The sequence below is a fragment of the Notolepis coatsorum genome (assembly GCF_963971535.1).
Source record: "Notolepis coatsorum genome assembly, chromosome: 1".
Taxonomy (NCBI): domain Eukaryota; kingdom Metazoa; phylum Chordata; class Actinopteri; order Aulopiformes; family Paralepididae; genus Notolepis; species Notolepis coatsorum.
Genome location: NC_140165.1, coordinates 276,138,121 through 276,160,578, shown reverse-complemented (window position 1 = coordinate 276,160,578; position 22,458 = coordinate 276,138,121). Strand labels below are relative to the sequence as shown.

At 41.5% G+C, this 22,458-nt stretch overlaps 1 protein-coding gene across 1 annotated transcript in view; it reads right to left on the bottom strand.

Moving 5' to 3' along the window:
• The window catches only part of flot2b (flotillin 2b), a 122,279-nt gene extending 100,775 nt beyond the window's left edge, over nt 1–21,504 (bottom strand). The window contains exons 1-3 of the mRNA XM_084329787.1: nt 21,289–21,504; nt 9,649–9,730; nt 6,789–6,879 (exon numbers count right to left, since the gene is read on the bottom strand). Coding sequence (XP_084185913.1) covers nt 6,789–6,879; nt 9,649–9,730; nt 21,289–21,337 — 222 coding nt within the window. The 5' untranslated portion in view covers nt 21,338–21,504. The remainder of the gene's footprint in view (nt 1–6,788; nt 6,880–9,648; nt 9,731–21,288) is intronic.
• Between the last annotated feature and the right edge of the window lie 954 nt (nt 21,505–22,458).

Below are 22,458 nucleotides of genomic sequence, written 5' to 3'. Positions count from 1 at the left end.
ACGTTTAAAGAACACCTCGGCGAGGCGCCTCGGTATTCTAAACTCCGTGTCGGTAAATTATTTTGTGACAATGACCTCGTAGCTATACATTATCCTTATCGGTTTTCAAAAAAAATTATTTATTTTTTATTACATTTTTTTTACATTTATTTAACCTTTATTTACCCAAGCAAGCAAGTAAGAACAAATTCTGATTTTATTTATTGTCAAAAGTATGCATAAGGGCCTGTGTCGCCCGGGGACGTTTTATGAGTTGTCAGCTCCTTTCTGTCATTAATTTCTATGCTACAGACGCGACAGGCGCGCTCCTTTTCCCAGCGCCGTACCTCGCGTTTTAGCGCTCTCGGCGGCCAGCGTTTTTGGGCGGAACGCTCCCAGCGCCTAAAGTTTAAACTAGTTCAACTTTTGGAGAGGAGCGGCGCTCATCAAGGTAACTTTTTTCGACCGATTAATCAACATTGAGCAAGTGGCAGTCGCGAGACTCAGGAAAACGCTCTGAGCATGCATATTTTTGCTTTTCAAAGCGGTCCGCCTTGAAAAAAACGTCCCCGGTGGACACAAAGTCTAATGTTGTGTTAATTCCCAGACTAGAGATATGTAATGTTAATTACCTGAAATTATTCAATTTTTTGGGGGGGAAACCCTGCATATATCGGTATCGGTTGATATCAGTATCGGTTATTAAGAGTTGGACAATATCGGTATATCGGTATCGGTAAAAAAGCCAATATCGAGCATCCCTAATTTTTTTTAATATCTTTTTTATGTGTCTATTCATTCTGTTTAAACCAATGGGGGTTTTCTTCACAGTTGCAGATAAAGATTAGGCTACACTAATATTATAGTATTATACTATTATAGTATATGACTCGTCATAAAAATGTTAATAAAACATTTATCATAAATAAAAACATTTATCATAATTTTTTTTTTTTATCTAACCCTAACTAACCTTGCATTTGTCCTAATAAACTAACCTACACTGTAGCACTCAACACTTTGATGAACATTGTTACTCAGCTGATAGAGTTGTGCCCTTCCTGATGACTTGTCGTACAGAACTTGTAAGTCGCTTTGGATAAAAGCGTCAGCTAAATTACTAAATGTAAATGTAAATGTATAAATGATGTAGCCTATCTGCATCCGCTTGGCACTCGGCGCCCCATCAAGACGTCACCATCACTTTCGTACCAACCGTGCCCTTATTGGATTATTTATGTTGACGAAACTGATGAGTTATATTCATTAAAACATTCACTGCCGTTCACGGATAAACAAGTTTCTGACAGCCAGCGGTTGAGTGCCATTCACGTGTTAACACCTTTCTGGATCGTTGTTTCTTTTATTCGCTATTTCCATTGATAATTCATCGGGGCAGTCTGTGCAGGCTGTCCTGAATGGGTCTGAGATCGCAAACGTCCAATACCTCCGCCTAGCGCCTTGCGGCCGCTATTGCACATCCTTGTATTCTCTCTGGCTCAGCCTACATGTTGATCTAACAAGTCCAGTCCGGGTTTTCCTACTCGGGCAGTAGTAACGTTTATAACACATGGATTGGGGAGAATCAAGCACCGTGGATTAATGTACTTTCGTGGATTATCTTGGCAACACGATCGAGATCAATACTTGGAATGGCGATCAGATAATTGGATTATTCTTTTTGCAGTATATCCTAGTCAAGGTAAGTGCTATATGTTATCAATCTTGCGTTGATCCGAGCATGCCTTCATTGTGATCCGTGTGTGTCCTGTAACGTTACTCCACAACGTATGCCGTTGGTGACGATCGAAGCATAACCCCCCCCCCACCCTTTTATGCATGCATGATGAAACATAATACCGATAATCTAGCGTTGATTTCAGATTGATTGTTGATCCAAGCGAGGAATGGCACGCTTCCTAGTGAAATGCAATAAAACGCTGTTTAGTGGCGTTTCCTGGGATTACACAGAATTACTCTAAAACTATACTCATATTCACCACGGTATAAAACAGGAATGTATTGATGAAAAAAGTATCTGTTTATTGCATCTTGACCGGAAGAAACTCAATGACCATCGACTATATTATTAGATCCATAGCTATAATATTTAATATAGTTTTAGCACTGCAAACACCGGCATGTACCCCCGTTCATTACAGCGCTGGCACACACGGCCATACGCCCACAGCGACCTCTGTCGCCCAATGTGTTAAGCAAAGTTGATTTAATAAAGAAAAAATACTAATTTAATCAGATGAATCACTTTATTCAAATTGAGGATTTAGTTTGAGGATATTTAATTTTAAATTCTTTTTATTAAATTTTTTAAAATAAAAGATTATATCATAAAATAGGACTACAGACATTCAAAGCTTCGTTCGAATACTTCAATAGAAGCTTTGAATGTTAAAAAATTACATTCGGTACAGCCCAAAACGTTATACACTTATCTTCATTTTTTTATTTTATTTTTTATATCTTTTTTCCCCCTCCTCTTTTTCCGATTTTTCTCCCATCCCACTGTTAGTCGTTATGCCAATTCCCAACTCCATTTCCTGGTTGTTGCGCACCCCCCCTACTGTTGGTCCGAGAGGCCGGAGACTGTCACATGCTATCCTCCGACACATGCGCAGCCAGCCGGCAGCCAGCCTGGCAGCGCAGATTCTCACTGGGAGAGTGTAACGCGTGGAAGGCCACACTACCTCCCTCCAGATCCTTCCTTTGCTGAGCAGACGCCCCGACCGAACTGTAGGGGTATTTTTCTGTTTACAACGCCCAGGACCCACCCATCAGCTTTCCCACGTTATCTTCATTTTAAGAGTCAATTCCAGATGAATTTTATTTTTCGTAAAGGAGGGGACAAAATGGCTATTTTGATAGTAAAGGTTGCCGACCCCTGAACTAGGCTAACCAAGGCGTCTGAGCAGTGCTGTGACACTGGCTAACTTAGAATCACTCTTCCAACTAGGCTAACCAAGGCGTCTGAGCAGCGCTTTGACACTGGCAGAGAACCAGAACAAGTGGACTGGAACCTGCGCTCCCCAAAGATGCCACAGGAGCAGTATTCTAAGTTGTCCTTGAGAATCTAAGACAGCAAATCAATAATGAAATATTTTCCGCTCAGCTGGCACTGTTTGTAAAATAAAATGTGATTTATTACAGGCGTCACACAGACTCCTTTTGATCTATGATGTGAGAGATGTAAAGGACAGCCAAGCTCCTGTGGAACCACTGCGTTGAGGAGTGGAAAGAAACATGACAGGGGCTGGATTTAGAGGAGCATCAATGCCACTTCTATCCCCCGTCAAGTATGACAACATTTTGAAATCTGGCAAAAACCTGTATCGATTGACACTTTGAGTACGTTTATTGATAGTGATTTTCTACCGTGCTGCTTTATCCTATAGAGCAGGGCTATTCAACTGGCGGCCCGCGGGCCAGATCCGGCCCGTGGGATGATTCTGACCGGCCCGCGAAAGATTACATGATTTTTTTTTTACTTTTTTCTTTTCATGTCAATGTTCACACGCACAATTGAGCCAAAAGTCACTCAATTAATGACAGATTTCATTGATAAATTGAGGGAAAACTTTGCAAGTCGATTTGATGAATTTGACATGCCCAGAGAATTGATGCATTTTGTGAGCAACCCATTTGCCAATGTAGCTGCTATTTCCACAAAAGGACAAGAGTTCCTTGCATCACTTCACATTGATGAAGGTCTCCTGCAACTTGAAATAATTGACATGCAAGCATCATCTGCTCTGAAGCAGGCACTTGAGAATGAATCCACCACAACATTTTGGATAAAGTGTATTCATGTCAACACATTGCCCAAAATAAAAACACTGGCAATATCTGTGCTAACAATGTTTGGCTCAACATACACCTGTGAATCCAGTTTCTCTCACATGAATGCCATTAAAACAAGCAACCGTGCCTCCTTGACAAATGAGCATTTGCATCACTGTTTGCGGGAAGCCCTCACTTCCTATGAACCCTCTTTCTCTGCCATTGCCCAGTCAAAGAAGTGCAATCTCTCTCATTAGATGTGTGTATGTAGGCTAGGCCTGTCTGCCCCCCACCCCCCCTGATGTTTGAGAGTTAAGAGTGGACAATAAGTGCTAATAAGATGCTGTGATTTGCTGTTGTTGCACAGACATGAAGCACTTTCATAAGCTCAGCTGCACTATAAATGTGTTTTTTTGTTCAAGTGTTGATGTTAGAATGTTCAGATGCACATCATGCACTTGTTTGTTTTTTATTTTATTTTTATATTGAAATGTTGAAGAGGAGATGTTGCAGTTGTTGCACAGTCATAAATGAAGCACTTTTGGCAGGAGATGTTGCAGATGTGGCACATAAATGAAGCACTTTTTTTTTTAAAGTATACTACTTTTGCAATGTAGTTAAATAAAAGTTGTGAAAATGTGGTTGCGTGTTGTGTCAAGTGTACATATATTCATAGCACGGGGAGGCGCCGTGGCAGTCCGGCCCCTGGCCCCTTGGGTTTCTGACAATGTGGCCCCCTGAACAATTTAGTTGAATAGCCCTGCTATAGAGCATTATGAAAACCAAACATCTTCAGTGTTTCCCACAGGATTTTGTGAGACAGTGGTGGGGAAACCTTCTGCCCATTCTAGTCGATTTTGAGTTTTGAGCAAAAAGTTCATCATAGATCTAGCCTCTTTATTTTGCTCTCAAAGTGCACCAGATTGATGCATTTAACTTTAAAATGTACAAAAAAATATAATAAAGTTCCTACATTTAAAAGTTAAATGCATCAATCTGGTGCACTGTGAGAGCAAAATAAAGAGGCTAGATCTATGATGAACTTTGTGCTCAAAACACAAAATCGACGACTAGAGCAGTGCTTCCCAATCCTCTCCTCGAAGCACCCCATTTGTTAAATTCCACCACCAGCACACCTGATTCAACTTTTTTATTTAACAAATACATGGAATGACTGGGGTGCCTCGAGGAGAGGTTTGGGAACCACTGGACTAGAGCATACATTTGAGCCATCAAAGAAATTGCAAAAGTGGTTACCTGAAAATAAGTAAATATACTGGATTACTATTACGACTACTACCACTGCCAATACTACTGATACATCCCTATTGGCAAACTTTATATAAAAAAAGAATACAGATTTTTTTTTTTTATATATATATTTTTTTGTTCATTATAAAACTGTGGCGGGACCAATTTTATTAGACTGTGGCGGGCCGCAGTCCGTGCATGTGCATGCACATGCTTCTGCTCACAGAGCCGGTTGCTCGGCGTGCAACCCCGTCCCATGACCAACGCACCCCTGCTACGAACACAATTGACCCAGTGTTCATGGTGGGAAGCCGATAGGGTACGAGTGCTGGTCGTTGCAATAGCGACTCCTACTGGTCAGCCTGGGGATCTGGGGGAGATAGGTATCAGGGCTCTACAGTGTGAGCATTTCACTCGCATTTGCCCCTAAAAATAGATTTGTGCGAACCGGAAAAATCATTTAGGAGCATGTCAAAGTGCAATTGTCATTTCATAATATACACAGAGAAGTGCGGACCTTCAATATTCTCTCTCTCTCTCTCTCTCTCTCTCTCTCTCTCTCTCTCTCTCTCTCTCTCTCTCTCTCTCTCTCTCTCTCTCTCTCTCTCTCTCTCTCTCTCTCTCTCTCTCTCTCTCTCTCTCTCTCTCTCTCTCTCTCTCTCTCTCTCTCTCTCTCTCTCTCTCTCTCTCTCTCTCTCTCTCTCTCTCTCTCTCTCTCTCTCTCTCTCTCTCTCTCTCTCTCTCTCTCTCTCTCTCTCTCTCTCTCTCTCTCTCTCATCCCCTCTCTCTCATCCCCTCTCTCTCATCCCCTCTCTCTCTCTCTCTCTCTCTCTCATCCCCTCTCTCTCTCTCATCCCCTCTCTCTCTCTCTCATCCCCTCTCTCTCTCATCCCCTCTCTCTCCTTTGCATCCCCTCTCTCCTGATTCCTGATCCTATTTCTCGCTCTGCTTTGCATCCCCTCTCTCCTGATTCCTGATCCTATTTCATTCAAAAGGAATATATTGATGGACATTAGCTATAGCTCAGCAGCTGTAACAGAATCATCATACATTTTTATTATAATGAATTAAAGAATTGTATAAAGAACTTTCCATGTCTGTTTTCTAATAATATATTCCATTACCTTTCCTATCTGTATCGAAGTCAAAATGTTGGTATCGTGACAATACTACAACATACAAAATCAGCTGGACAACCTATATCCTTGTCTAGTAGGCATGGACCAATGAGGGATTTTGGTGGTGCTATTGCACAGATGTTTGTCGCTTAGTATGCACACGCACACACAGTATAATATGCATGTAATAAATAGTTTGTTAATAAACTCTGTTACTTGACATTTTTTCACTGCACTCCTAAATTTCTTTGTGTGCTCCTAAATTTCTTTGTATGCTCCTAAATCTTTTCATTGGGAAAAAGGTTAGCGTAGAGCCCTGCCTATGTGTGTGTTACACTCTCCCAGTGAAGCTCCTAGCTGTCAGGTGAAAAGAAGCAACTGGTGACTTGACATGTATCGGAGGAGGCATGTGGTAGTCTACACCTTCCCCAGATCGACAGTAGGGTAGTCTACACCCTCCCCAGACCGATAGTAGGGTAGTCTACACCCTCCCCAGACCGACAGTGGTGCAGCACAACGACCAGGCAGAAATTGGCATAATGACTAAACTGGGGAATGGGAGAACATTTTTATAAATACTAAAATACTGTGGGAGTACTTTGTCTACTGTTGGGATGCACACATGAGACAGGGTTGTAGTCTTACCTGTGCCACTCCTGTGACAGTGATGGCCACTCCCTCTGCAGTCTCCACATCCTCACACTTGGGTTGCAGAGTCATGATCTCCAGGGAAATCCTACAGTGAAACAAAACACACATATCATTAATCTTTGGATTATGTGTATTGTATGCTGCATGTAGCATGATGCATCGTGTTGCACCATTTGTGAGTCCTGCATGTACTTGTAACATTACTCTCCATTACCAGAGATCGTCCCAGTACATGTTGTGTATGGTTAGGTACCGAACTGCACTTTTAAGGGTACCGCCCAAATTACGTCGGTACTACAGAGTACCAATTCACATAATCTGTGCCACATTTCAGTACTTTGAGACCAGGTAGACCCGCCCAGGTAGAAAATTATCTGAATTTCAATGACCAGCACGGACCTTCAATGATGCACAATTGTCATTTCATAATAGACACAGACCAGAGCGGACCTTACACTTTAAAAGCTATGACATCTAGCTATTCAGACCTGCGTTTGACAGCCCTGTGACAACTCATCTCGCGAGCTGTGCTGTTTCTATGTGCATTGAAAACTCTGTGAGCAACGGGTCCAATGCGTCTAACATGCTTTGCATCATCACCTTTCCTGTATGCCCACATTGTAGTAAAAACCTTAACTAACGTAAGCTGCTAACATTAACTAAGCTGGCCCCAAAATTAACCCTGGAAACGCTCACAGCGGAGTTTGATAGTATTTACTGAGGATGGCCAGATAATGTTGATATTTAAAAAATACATACATTTAGGGGGATAGGGAGGTAGGGAGGGGTATTAGTTTGTGTGGTGTGTTACAACAATAAATACCAATGTTGAAATTTAGAAGTTTGGACTACTGAAATAACATCTTGTTATTACAGAGAGAGTAAAATAACAAAAGAAAAGCTACCATTGGGTACCGGTATCGATTCCCAGGTACCGGTTGAAATGTGAATGGTACTCAACCCTAATGTTGAGTACCATTCATAGGTGTCATAGGTGTCTAAAGTGTATGTTGTGAACTTGTGGTAGATCTCTACCTTTCACACAGCCACTGATATTGAAAGGGGTTGAAAATATGCTTGATGAAACTTGAAAGTCGCTAGGCATAGATAATATAATAATTTACCCTTCGCTAATGTTGGTACTGTATTACATCCCTCAGCTGCATGGTTTAATTCATGCTTAACCAAGGCATTTTCTATGGCATTTTGTTAGTTGAGTCACATCCATAACACTGGAATTGACCACCTATAACCCTAACTAGTGTCATGCTCTAACCACTGACTTACATATAAAAGGACCATGTCACAGGAGTAAAGTAATGGACATCTGTTTTGAGATGAAGCTATCCCATGGTGCTGTGAAACAGTGACATGCTGAGTTTTATAGGCCAATTACTTTCCTGGAATGTTTCCACTGTGGGTGTTTATTGTACAGAAGGATTCAAGCCTTTCAACTGTTGCTGTGCCACTTCTTTAAACACATTGTTTATCTAGACGCCATCAGTTAACAATGACTGCAAAATATTAACTTCAGATGCACTCATGACACACTTGGCTGAGCCGTCACTAGGGAGTGTCTTGCTGTGTTTGTCAATGAATAAACTATACCGGTGTTTTTTTTTTCAAAGTATGGGTCTCTGGACCCGGTGGTGGGTCCTAGCAGGGGGACAGGCGAGTCGCAGACAAATATAGTTTAATTAGATTTGACTAATGTTGGACATATGCGAGGAGTAACCTTCATTGGATTGCAGCATTGGTTCATTGGTTGGCAGCTCTCCTCACCTACTACTATTCTGTAGGGCTGGATATCACCAGAGACCCCACCATTTGATATTAACATGATACTAGACAACTAGTCATAATATTGTTGATTACGTTAATTACATTAATTGTGTGTCTAGTCTACAATTAAAAATATATATTTCAACTGAAATGTTTCGAACGGCGTGTGTCTGGAGGGAAAGGAGAGAAAAAGCCACACAATTTCTTCAATTTCTCCACAACACCTGGACATATGAAACACCACCAGTTTTCTGTGAATGGACGGGTCTCTCCTACATTTTGACACTTGGACTGGCATTCTACGACCCTGGCCTCAGAGAAAACGATGACCAAGCAGTACTGCCCAGTTCATCCGGTTGAGCAGTTTCACCGTATTTGATTGTTAAACTGATATAACCATCATGTCCGCCATAAAAAGATACCTAAATCCATGAACTATTTCTTTGATTTGGAGCAGCGGAAACAGTTCAGAATTTTTTTTTGGAACAGTGTGTTTTAATAAGCTAGATGGAAAAGAGTGACAGACGATTCAGCGTATTTCCTAAAAGGGGAATGTTATGCCAACTTCTGCAAAAAACGAATAGGCTGATACATACAAAATATATGTATCACATACACTACACACAAAATATATGTATCACGTACACTACAGTAAATATACATATTACTTCAGAAACGTAATTCCTTTACGCTCTCCCTTCTACCTTCACTCTGTTTCAAGTCAGCATCTGAAAACACTCCATTTGGAGAGCCAGTTGGAAGGCTACATGACCACTACCCCGATGCAGCCATGCGCAAAACGGAGGGGTATGGCCAAGATGGGGGACCCTGATGTAAACTAGATGAAAGTCTTTCTCTGGTCTGCATCCCCTTAACAATTGTGTGTATTGAGCCGTACTGTATTGTACCAATTCTGCAATCTGTTAATAAAGTTTTCAATCAATCAAAGAAGGGGGGGGTATTGGGCCATAGCCTATTGAGAGACAAAAGCATGGAGGAAGTTCTACAGGGAAAACATTATTTCAACATGACATAGGTAATGAATGTCGTTGCCTAGATACGATGTGGTCACCTTTGTGTGTCGGAGATGAGGCACCAGGCCCAGGCCCAGCCTCCCACCATGTAGGTCTTCTGGTCAGCACCACAACAGCCACCTGGGGAGAGGGCAAGAGGAGTGCAACATTAAGCAACATTCCCGCTGGGACAAAACTTTTTTTTAATCATGCATGCCCAGTTGAAACATTGGTCTCAGACGTGTGGTATTATTGATTAACTCGGAGCAGTAGCTTTCCATCAGTGGTGGTAGATTAGCCCAGGTATGAAGTTTGAGCAGCCTGTAGTTCCTAATGTACAGTCCCCTCCCCATCATATGTATATACTCTGTCAGGATCTAGGGGTAACAGTATTGTATATTTGAATACCGTTTATGTCACAAATGTATCAGTACTAAATACCTATATGTCCCTATGCCATAAATGTAGAGCCATATGGAATCCGCGATCACGGAATCGCGGACGGAATCGCGGAATTGAGCAATAAAAATGGAATCCACTATAAAAAAAAAAAGAAAAAAATCGTTTTTTTTTTTTTTTGTTGTGGGACTTGTACAGCACTTTGTTCAACTTTGTCAGTGCTGTAAAGTTTAAACCTTTTAAAATCTTAGACAAACAAAACACTTTGCTTTCATGAAATATTGTAAGCCGTCATTTGAGGCTTTATAAAAGCAGCACAATGAACACAAATCTGTCAGTGCCGAGTCCGACCTCATCTTAAATAACAAACAGCATTGCTTGTTGTAGTTAACAAAGAGAGGCAGAGTTGATTTTGCAAAAATATATATAATTTTTTATTTCTTTTTTTTAAATACGGTAATCAAATTTTATTTTCATATTCGAATCCCATGCCCATCGAACGAAGCTTCGAAGCTTCAAAGTATTTAAGACGGCCCTATTAAATGGACTGTTATATCTTATTAAATTGTGGACATTTATTCATTCCCACTTATTAGACACTATTTCTGATGGTAAAATGAGCGTACAAAGCAAAATACAGAATTCTGAAATATTAAAACGGAAAAAACGGAATTTGGAAAAAAATAAAATGGAATTTGGAAAAAAATAAAACGGATTTCATATGGCTCTACATAAATGTCATGTATGTTGTGTATGTCATAAATGTCTATATGAATTGAAAATGGGGGACCCTGATGTAAACAAGACAAACGTCTTTCTCAGGTCTGCATCCCCTTAACAATTGTGTGTATTGAGCCGTACTGTATTGTACCCAATTCTGCAATCTGTTAAATAAAGTTTTCATTCATTCATTCATTCATTCATTCATTCATTCATTCATTCATTCATTCATTCATTCATTCATTCATTCATTCATTCATTCATTCATGTATAGCATTGCCTTTTTTCTCGCTTGGTCTAGCAAAGAGAGGGAAGTCCAAACTTCTCAATTTATTTAGAACATTGTTATTTATTGTTGAAACCCTACCTCCCTCACCCAAACAGTTCCTACAACCATTTCTTAACACTGCATGATCATGTACATTTATTATGTATTATTATTTTATGTTTAAATATTATCAACTTTATCTGGCCATGCTCAGTATACTATCAAACTCCTCTGATCTCATCTGGTCTTTCCAAAGACCCAAGATATGGGACAGTACTAATACTTGCACGCTCGCACACACAGGGCTCTACAGTGCAACCATTTCACTCGCATTTGCCCCTGAAAATAGGTGTGTGCGAACTAGAACAATTATTTAGGAGCACAGTGTGCAAGTAATAGCCTGATGTGTATTCTATGAGTTGAGTGGATCCGTGACCGGAGCAGTGTGTTTGAAAGAGCAAGCTTTGCATAGTGGCCGCGTCAACAGTGTTGACGCGCAATTGTCCTTTCATAATAGACAGAGCAGTGCGGACCTTCAATTTTAGAAGCTATGCCATCTAGCTATTCAGCCCTGCGTTCGACAGCTCTGTGACAACTCTTGCTCCGCGAGCAACGGGTCGAATGAGTTTTGTATGTTAAAAGAGACTTTTAAGTTTAAGTCGAGTACTTTCATATATGTTATGTTTAAGTCAAGCACTTTGATATATGTTATGTTGTCGGTTTGAGAAAGAGTGCAATAAATGATTTTATTGAAAAACAAGAATCGTGATCTCAATTCTTAGAGAGAAAAATCGTGATTCACAATTTTGCAAGAATCGTGCAGCCCTACTTTGCATTCTCGCCATTGCTGTATGCCCACGTCGAGAGATAGAGATAGAGATAGAGATAGAGATAGAGAGAGAGAGCGATAGAGAGAGACGAGGCGTCAGCAGTAGGGATGGGTACCGAATTCGGTACTTTTGAGGTACCGAACCTAAACACGTCGGTACTACCGAGTATCGAATCAAGTGAGATAACAAAAAAAAATAAAAAATGTACTTTTTTTTTATTTTTTACTTTTTTCTTTTTATGTCAACGTTCACACGCACAATATATGCTTACCTAGGATTTGACTTGATTCAACAACAAAGCAGTCGGAGCAATGACAAGCCGAAAACTGTCGAAATTGTAGTTATTTGAAGTTTGGATTTTTTTTTACGACTGAGGTAAGTAAATTAAATTTCTTGAGACTAAAGTACAGAAAAAAGGTACCGTTGGGTACCGGTATCGGTTCAAATGTGAAAGGTACCCATCCCTAGTCAGCAGCCTGGCCAATTTGTGTGTGCGTGTCTCTGTGTGTTTTCATGTGTGTCTGTGTGTGGTGACGCATGGTTCTGTGAGACTAATTAATTTCCCCGCGGGGGGCATAATAAGCCCCCTCTCTCTCCCTCTCTCTATCTGTCTGTCTCCTGGCCAACATGAACATTGCCCCCTCCCTCTGTTTCTGGCTGCTGGACATACTGAAGGGCTGCAACCAAGTAGTCCGCTACAACAACCCCACCTCTCTCCCTCTGACCACCAACACCGGGGTACCACAGGGGTGTGTTCTATCCCCATGGCTTTTTTCCCTTTATACCTACAACCTCCGATCACCATCCCCCTCAGTCAAGATGCTGAAATACGTGGACGACACTACCATCTTAGGGCTGATCTCCAACAACAAGGAGGATGACTACCGGTTAGAGGTGGAGCGGACACTAACATGGTGCAGAGAACATAATCTCATACTAAATGAAAGCAAGACTGTTGAACTTATTGACTTCAGGAAAAACATACCCACTAAAACACCCATGCTCATCAACAATCAACCCATTTCAGCGACAGACACATTCAAATTCCTAGGAACATACATCAACAATAAACTAAACTGGGACCATCACACTACTCATCTACTCAAAACAGCTAATCAAAGACTATTTCACCTCAGACAACTCAGGAAATACAAGGTCAGGAAGAATTGAATGGTCCAATTCTACACAGCAATAATACAAAACATTCTGTCATTATCCATTACTGTATGGTACCTTGGTACGGCAACACACCCAAACACACACTACACAGACTAGATAGGATCATAAAAAGGGCATCCAAAATCATCAACTGCAAACTCCCCACTCTGGACTCCATACACAAACATCATACCATCACACGTGCAAACAAAATCATTAGTGACCCTCTGCACCCAGCTCACCACCTCTTCCAACACCTCTCCTCTGGTAGGAGGTTCAGGTCACTGGGTAGTCGAACTGTGAGGTTCAATCATAGTTTTTCCCCAAGGCCATACAACTGCTCAACTCCTCCTAATTTTACCCCATGCTGTTATGTTTATCTGGTTTCTGTTACGTTGTACCTGATTTTTTTTTTTTTTATTGGTCTTTTTTCCCCCTCCATTTTCCGCCGATTTTCTCCCATCCCAATGTTAGTCGTATGCCAATTCCCAGTCCCTTCCTGGTCGCTGCGCTTTACCCCCCACAGTCAGATCATATGGGAGAGTGGAGGCTACCACGTGCTTCCTCCGACACACGTCCAGCCAATCACCGCTTCTTTTCACCTGGCAGCGCGGATTCTCATTGAGAGGGCGTAGCGTGTGGGAGGACCACACTATCCCCCTCACGTCCAATCCGCGCTTAGCAGGCGCCCCGACCGAACTGTAGGAGTCGCTGTTTACAACGACCCGGACCCACCCCGCCAGCTTCTCCCACCCTCTGATACAGCCAATCGTATCAGTGCAGACGGCCAGCCAAGCTGGTGACAACCCCGGAGCTGTGAGCTGGATTCGAACAGGCAAATCCAACTCAGCTCCGGGGCTGGTGACGAGCGCAATCTCCGCTCGACCACCTAACCGCCTCGTTGTACCTGATTTCTGTATTTTTTCGTACTGTACTGTTCCGTCGTTTATATGTTGAGGTGGTGTATTCTGTACTGTACTGCTCCATGTGTTTTTTATGTTATTTGTGGTGTATTGTCGCAGCTACCACCTGCACCGTGCTTGAATTCCACCGGCCTGGCCGTGTGGCAATAAAAGGAACTTGAACTTGAACTCTCCCTCTCTCTCTCGTAGGGAAACCGATTCCGCATTATTTCCACTCGCTCCGTTTTGATCATAATTTCAACGTATCACAGTTGATTGTGGGCGGGGGCGGTGGCAGATCAGCGCCTTAACACCGGTTGCCGACCGACCCTGCCGATTTATGTGCGACCCAAATTTATTTTATGAGTTTGTAAAAAAAGAATTTAGAAAAAAAAAAAAAACATTTTTACAATAAAGTTTAATTAAATCTTAGTAAAAATGTGCAGTCTATGTCAATAATGAGAATATATAAAAAGCAAGTATTTCACAATATTTGCACAGCTCTCTGGCGTCAGGATATTTAGTGAGTAGTATTTAGGGGTGGCATTTTTAATACTACTACTTTACTTTAATACTAATTGTTGGAGCCATTCTATTGTGTTCTTAGTGTATCTATCATTTGTTTACATTTTGTTTCTGCACCTCTGTAGTCATCTACCCCACCTAGTATCCAAAGGCTGGTAGTGCATGTTGAGAGTGGGGGGCGGGGACTCTTGGAATCTCAGGTGGTTTAATGAGCAGGAAGAGAAGGCCTAGGCATGGTAAAAATGTTTGGTGAAGGTGCCAGGTTATACATTTTTCTTTAAACCACATCAGTGTGAGAATTCAGTTATTTTTGAGTATTGGAATCTTTCTTTTGATGTTTTCTCTAGATGTTTCAGATGCTTAAAATAAATCTATAATTTAATTCATAATACCTTGGATCTCGTTTTGGATTTTTTTTGGAATGTGCGTGTTAAAGACACTACCTGGTTGACCAACAAGAAGCCATTACACTAATACTTTGTACATTGTACTTTTGTAGTACAGTGTCTTTGTATTTTAACCTTTAGTATTATGGATATTTAACATGCTGGCAGAGTACATGCATCCATGTTGTTGTGAACAATTTTATTAAATAAAAAAATTCCCTATCCATAGTCGCTGTGGTGGGAAAAAAAATATATATATTCCCTACCTACCCATGGCCCAGCGTTTCCGTTAGCCGGTAATAACCGGCAAAATCTGTTGAAGTCCGACATATTTAATCTCTCCGGTCATAATGTCCGGTGAAAATAATTCCCTCTAAGCACAATTTGATTATTTGAATTGTATTAAAATAGGCAAAAATTAAATAGCCTATGCGATGAACGAAACAATCATTACATTTGTTTAATCGTTGTTTCACCAAGCAGCCGGTCTAATAATGACATCGCTGTTGTCAGCGCGAGCTGGCTGCTGCTAGATTCGTGACAAGCATCCAGCTGCAGACACACAGAACCCGCCAGTTTTGCCGGCATAGTGCAGTACTCCAATTCAGCCATTGGCAATTCAGCTGTTGGGTGGGGGGCGCTGTTGAGCGGTCCCCAGACCGGACCTAAAAACACAGCTGTTCTGTGTGTCTGCAGCTGGATGCTTGTCACAAATCTAGCAGCAGCCAGCTCGCGCTGACAACAGCGATGTAATTATTAGACCGGCTGCTTGGTGAAGCAACGATGAAACAAATGTAATGATTGTTTTGTTCATCGCATAGGCTATTTAATTTTAGCCTATTTTAATACAATTCAAATAATCAAATTGTGCTTAGAGGGAATTATTTTCACCGGACATTATGACCAGCACCAAGTCGTTGGGAGGTAGAGATAATATACATCACGCAAACCCACGATAATGTTGCCGTCTCTCTCTGCCAAATTTCTCAGTTCTTCGCTTGATATAATTAATACAAATGTCCAATATAACGGAATTCGTTAGCTCATAAAAATGTGATTATAACAGACAGCTGTTTATTAATGTCGGGCAGACTGCCCACCGACACCTCAAGTCGGCAGCAGCACGAAGTCTCGAGGGACTTATTTTATTTGGAATATATTAATGACTGTATATACGCAAAAGTAGCCTAGTTTTAAGTTAAAATATTATAAATGCCTTGATGATGTCATTCTTTATATAGGCCTATCAATTGTTTTTAAGCTCAATAAACTCTGACCGGAATTTATCCCATTTGTCCGGTAGATTGAAATCTACCGGACACTCAGACCTGCAAAAATAAATTCTAACGGAAACCCTGCCATGGCCTTAAAGGCCAACTTGCAGGTTGTATTTTTGTTCAATAAACAATGTGGACTAGGCCAACGGTGACTTTCATGAAGAAGGGGAAATTTTTTTTGAAATTTACCCAGTTTTACCGTTTTTATCAAACATTTTGTCTGTCCAACACAATCACCACGCACGTGGATATTTTAATCCATGGATCAATAACGTGCGTGTGTCATCTTAATGCTGACGTCACGTGAGGTGCAGGGCAGCGAGGGGCTCTGAGAGTCACACACAGCTAGTGGCAGGCAGAGAGCCTTGCTACTACTAGCCGAGGAGTAATGAATGATCTGTTTCACCTAACAACACTATTGCTCCGTGATCATAGCCATCCATCTCCAAAGCCAACCACTATTTGTAAAAGCCACAACCACGTTACCATATTTGTACTAATGAAAATCATTGTGTCGTTGTACATATTGTGTATACACCGTTAGAAGCTAGCTAAGTTAGCTAACATAGCTTAGCTTAGCTTGGTAGCCGAAACTCATAACATCACCCGATTTAAAATGGTTCTCTCCTCTTTGTATACCTTTGTCATCACAAGTATTCTGCCAAGGAACTTATGGACACGACAATAGTAGTAGTTATAAGGTGTTTGAGCTTGTAGCGTTAGTTAGCTCATAGCTATCGTCACTGATGCACAGAGTGCAGCTAAAGGGACTACTATCGTATCAACATGCCGGGGCGCATAGCTTGCTAGCCAGCATTCTCGAAACTCCTAACATCACCCGATTTCAAATGGTGTGTGTGCAGTGCTTTGCCCCACAGGTCTGAGAAGAGGACCTACACATTTTACTCGTTCCCAAAACTCTTTTACATGCACGACAGTAGACATAGTGCTAAGCTAACGTTAGCGGGGTAACGTTAGCCAGAGCCATATAGCCAGCTTGGTACTATGACCCGGGGATAAGGCGACAGCCCACAGACCAGTAGCGCTGCTGTACTGAACAACAGGCTGCCTAGTGGTAAATGTAGTTGTTTTTTTACGACATTAAAAACATTATAACTACCTTGTTTCAACCAGTTGTAGCTGGTCCATCAAAGTCTCCGACGATTAAACCCATAATTTGCGTCTTGTAAGGCGTCCATTTGGATCAAGTAAATAGCTTTCTCTTCTGCACTCGTCAAACTCCATTGTAGTGGATCAGAAGTAGGGGAAAGTTGCCTCGCATGACGTCATGGCCCTGATAGCTCTGATAAGCTTTTTTGATTCACGCATGCATGTTATTCGTGCGTGGACCTTTTTAACTCTTTCTGAGTGGCATGTCCGGCGTCAAATGGAAACAAATAAATAATGAAATTAGATACCAATGATGTAAAATACCCATAATTGAAGAGTAGGGTTTAACCTGCAAGTTGGGCTTTAACTGACAACCAACAGGAACCAAACAATTTATTTTGTTAGGCCCAATTCAGAATGGCTTGGTTCAGTGGGGGAGGTTCTTGTCTCAGCTGAACTGGAGGAATGGGACTCGGTAGAAATTTCACATCTAGTCAGTGTTGGTACAACCGCACAAAACAATGCAAACCACTGGAAAAGGCCATTTATAAGATAGGGGACCTTTAAAAAAAAATTTGTTTAAGGGTACTAGGCTTGGGCGGTATGACGGTATTACGGTACATACTTTTGGACTCCTAGCCTAATAAGAGGCCTTGCCCAGAATATTTGTGTACTATAGTTATCGGTCTTCCAACATGGCTGCCTGTAAGTAGCAACCATTGTTTTGTACATGGCAATGGAAGAGACACCTGTTGCTATGTGCAAAACAACAGTTGCTATGTATTGATATGAGAAATATATCCACAAAATATAATAATTTGGTGTCTGATTTAGGGATGGGCATTTTTAAGAAAAATCCAGATCGATTGATCACATGATATACTCGATTAATCGTGTATTACTCGTGGAGGGGGGGGGGAAACTTAAAAAAAACGTTTTTTGTTTTATTAAAACGTAATTGTGTTTGATTGATAAGTATTAACAGATTGCAGAATGGGTACAGTACAGCTCAGTATACTATTGTTAAGGGGATGCAGACCAGAGAAAGACTTTCGTCTTGTTTACATCAGGGTCCCCCATTTTCAATTCATCATATATATTAATCGTATGTTTAATGAAACCAACAAACAGTTATAATCTTACAATCTTTTTAATAAAAATGATTAATAATTTAAGATCAAGTTTTCACATAGCCACGAGTAATCGATTAATTGATTACTCACGTCCATCCCTAGTCTGATTACTGTACCTTGTAAACAAGTCGCAGCAGGAGAACAGTAATATCATGCTTTTCCAGCATTTACCTACTCTACCACTGCACAGACATTTGATTTATGGGAGGGTCATGCTATTTTTCAGAGGGAGGGTCATATTATATATATATATTTTTTTTTTTAAATAAATAGCTTTTTGGAATTCAGCAACTATATTGAATTCAGCAACTATATTGAATTCATCAACGACTCCCCTCCACTGCTATTCCTCCTGGACAAACTGTAACAGCTGTTTTGTATGACCCGATGTATTGTTTCTCTTTGGCTGCCCCATCAGTCCATCTCTGTGCTTGGTCTATGCAGACAGTGGCATGTCTAGTATCTGGCGAATCAGTGGCACTCTGCTGGTGATGATGGGGAAGATTTAGTGACTGGCATGTAGAATGAACAACAATAACAAAAATTCCATTGCACAATGACTTGGACTCACTGGGGGTTAAATGGGGTTATAGGCCTAAGGCCTGTGCCCCGACTGGCCAGGATGTAATGCTGAATCAAACAAAACCATTAAATCAGCCTTGTGAGTTCCTAACTTTTTTTTTTAATCTCGATTTGAACCTTACAAGCCAGCCCAGACTGTGTGTGGACCAGCCGGCCCTCGGATTGGGAAATCAAGTGGTTGTTTTGCAAATTCAACTAGCCTTGAACTGGTTCTACCAGATGTCCAGCCAGGAGGTGAAGGCCCAATCTAGAATTAATTTGACCATACAATTTTGGGGAATATTCAGATAGACTAGATGGATTTTACCTGGGAATGGAAAATAACTTTAAGGAGCATGCCAGTCAGACAAGAAGATAGATACCAACAACAAAAAAGGATTCATCATTTTGCCATTACACACCGTCTACTGTACCTCAACCAAATTGTGAATAACCCAATATCTGAATTGGTCCAATCTAACATAGGTCAGTGGGTCATGTTAAACCCAGATTCGGCTCAAACAAGGGACTGAATGAATAAATGAATGAAAACTTTATTTAACAGATTGCAGAATGGGTAGAATACAGTACGGCTCAATACACACAATTGTTAAGGGGATGCAGACCAGAGAAAGACGTTTGTCTTGTTTACATCAGGGTCCCCCATTTTCAATTAATATTGACATTTATGACATACACCATACATGACATGACTAAACACGTTTCGCAATTATGCCACATCAATGTGGAACGCCCTACCCACAGCTGTAAAGGAATGTGAAGTACCCACTTTCAAAACCACTCTCAAAGAACACCTACGGGAGACTGCAATTCGAAACTGGCCCCTGAAAATGTAACCCAACCCCCTCCAATGTACAGTAAATTACCAAGTATGGTTGTCAATATTCCAATGTACAGTTTTGCTTGTACAGTGTCCCCCACCAACCCCTCCTACCCAACCCCCCCCCCTCCCCAACCCCACCTACCCAACCTCCTCCAATGTACAGTTTCTACGTCAAATGTATTTGTATCACAAACAGTACTGTATTTGCAAATCTGGTATGTCATAAATGTATGTAGCAGTACTGTCTATCTGTATGTCGTGTGTGTCATATGTTATGATGAATTGAAAATGGGGGACCCTGATGTAAACAAGACGAAAGTCTTTCTCTGGTCTGCATCCCCTTAACAATTGTATGTATTGAGCCATACTGTACCCATTCTGCAATCCGTTAATAAAGTTTTCAATCAATCAATCAATCAATCCACTTTGACAACCTAGGATGGCTTAGAGTAGACGACAGAGTACAGCAACTTGCAATGGGCCTGGTCTACAAGATACACTATACGACTAAGGTACCCATGTACATGTCAAAATACTTCCCAAAGGTCAGTGAATACCACAACCACTACACCAGAGGAAGCTCAACAAATCATGTTAAACCCAGATTCGGCTCAAACAAGGGACTAAACACGTTTCGCAATTATGCCACATCAATGTGGAACGCCCTATCCAAAGCTGTAAAGGTGTGTGAATCCCTACCCACATTCAAAACCACTGGCCACCGTAAATGCCCAAACCCCCCACCACCTCCTAATAGACAGTCTCCTCCCCACCGCATGTATATATTCTCTCCTCGCCGTATGTATATTTCTCTCCCACCCACCCACCCCCTCCAAATGTACAGTCTCCACCCCATCATATACTCTGTCAGGATCTATGGGTAACAGTACTGTATATTTGAATACCGTTTGTCACAAATGTATCAGTACTAAATACCTGTATGTCCCTATGCCATAAATGTCATGTATGTTGTGTATGTCATAAATGTCGATATGAATTGAAAATGGGGGACCCTGATGTAAACAAGACAAACGTCTTTCTCTGGTCTGCATCCCCTTAACAATTGTGTGTATTGAGCCGTACTGTATTGAGTATTGTACCCATTCTGCAATCTGTTAAATAAAGTTTTCATTAATTCATTCATTCATTCATTCATTCCGAATGTACCAAAACAGTAACGTTATGGGGGCAACAGGGGGCGCCTGAGGGTGTGGAGCATCCACAATGTACCATGGCAATCGTGTGATATTGGGGTCTACTACGGATGGGACGCCCTATATCTAAAGTCAAAGTCCGATTATTAGGATGCCCAGCCCCCCACACAACGGAACGTGCTGTTCGCTAGGCTAACTTGCTAGCTAGCTTTAGTTAGATAGTAGCCCGGGTTACCGAGCTAACGTTACCCCCAAATCGACAATAACGGCAGATGTATCAGGCCAGGGGCAAGAACGTCGACTAGCTAGCGTTATAACGTTAGAAGTACACAAATGCAAATGACTGAATGACCAGTTAACGTTTAACAGCGTTAGCTGTCATATCTAGCTAGCGTTAGCATTGCAGGAATAAACGACAACACCTAACGTTACCAGAGACAACCAGGGCTTCATTTGGTCCAACTGTGAGACAGGTCCCCATCTTGGTTTGCGATGATAATCCTCACAATAAACAGTGCAAACCGTTATTTTGTGATATATGTAACGGCAACTGTATCCGTTAACGTTAGTTCAATGGGGATAATATGTAACGGCAACTGTATCCGTTAACGTTAGTGCAAAGCCAAAGGGGATAAACTAGTCCCTCGCGACAAATCCTTCAATCAGTGACAGTGAGCTCCCGCCCCAACGAGACACGTTTGTCAACACAAGTGGCCCCGCCCACCAGACAGACATCAATAAAACAAACTGCAAGCAATATCACGGACGTCGCTCATTAATGATTGATTGAAAACTTTAATTAAGAGATTCGGCTCAAACAAGGGACTAAACACGTTTCGCAATTATGCCACATCAATGTGGAACGCCCTACCCAAAGCTGTAAAGGAATGTGAATCACTACCCACTTTCAAAAACACTCAAAGAACGGGGGACTGCAATTCGAAACTGGCCCCTACAAATGTCCTCCTAACCCAGTTGTACAGTAAATGACCAAGTATGGCTTTGTCAGTATTCCAATGTACAGTGTACAGTGTCCCCCCCCCTATCACAAACAGTACTGTATTTGCAAATCTGATATGTCATAAATGTATAGATGTAGCAGTAGGCTACTGTCTATCTGTATGTCATGTATGTTATGATGAATTGAAAATGGGGGACCCTGATGTAAACAAGACGAAAGTCTTTCTCTGGTCTGCATCCCCTTAACAATTGTATGTATTGAGCTGTACTGTACTGTACCCATTCTGCAATCTGTTAATAAACTTTTCAATCAATCAATCAAATTGTAGCCTACTGTACTGTACCGTACCCATTCTGCAATCTGTTAATTAAAGTGTTCAATCAATCAATCAATCAATACAGGAGCACCTACGGGAGACTGCAATTCGAAACTGGCCCCTGTAAATGTCCTAACCCAACCCCCTCCAATGTACAGTAAATGTCCTAACCCAGTAATACACGAGACCCTCTTCTTGGGCCAAGTAAGGTTTTGTCGATAATCCAAAGTACAGTTACCCCCACCCCGCCTACCCACCCCCCACCCACCTCCAATGCACAGTCCCCCCCACCCCACCCCACCTACCCAACCCCCCACCCACCTCC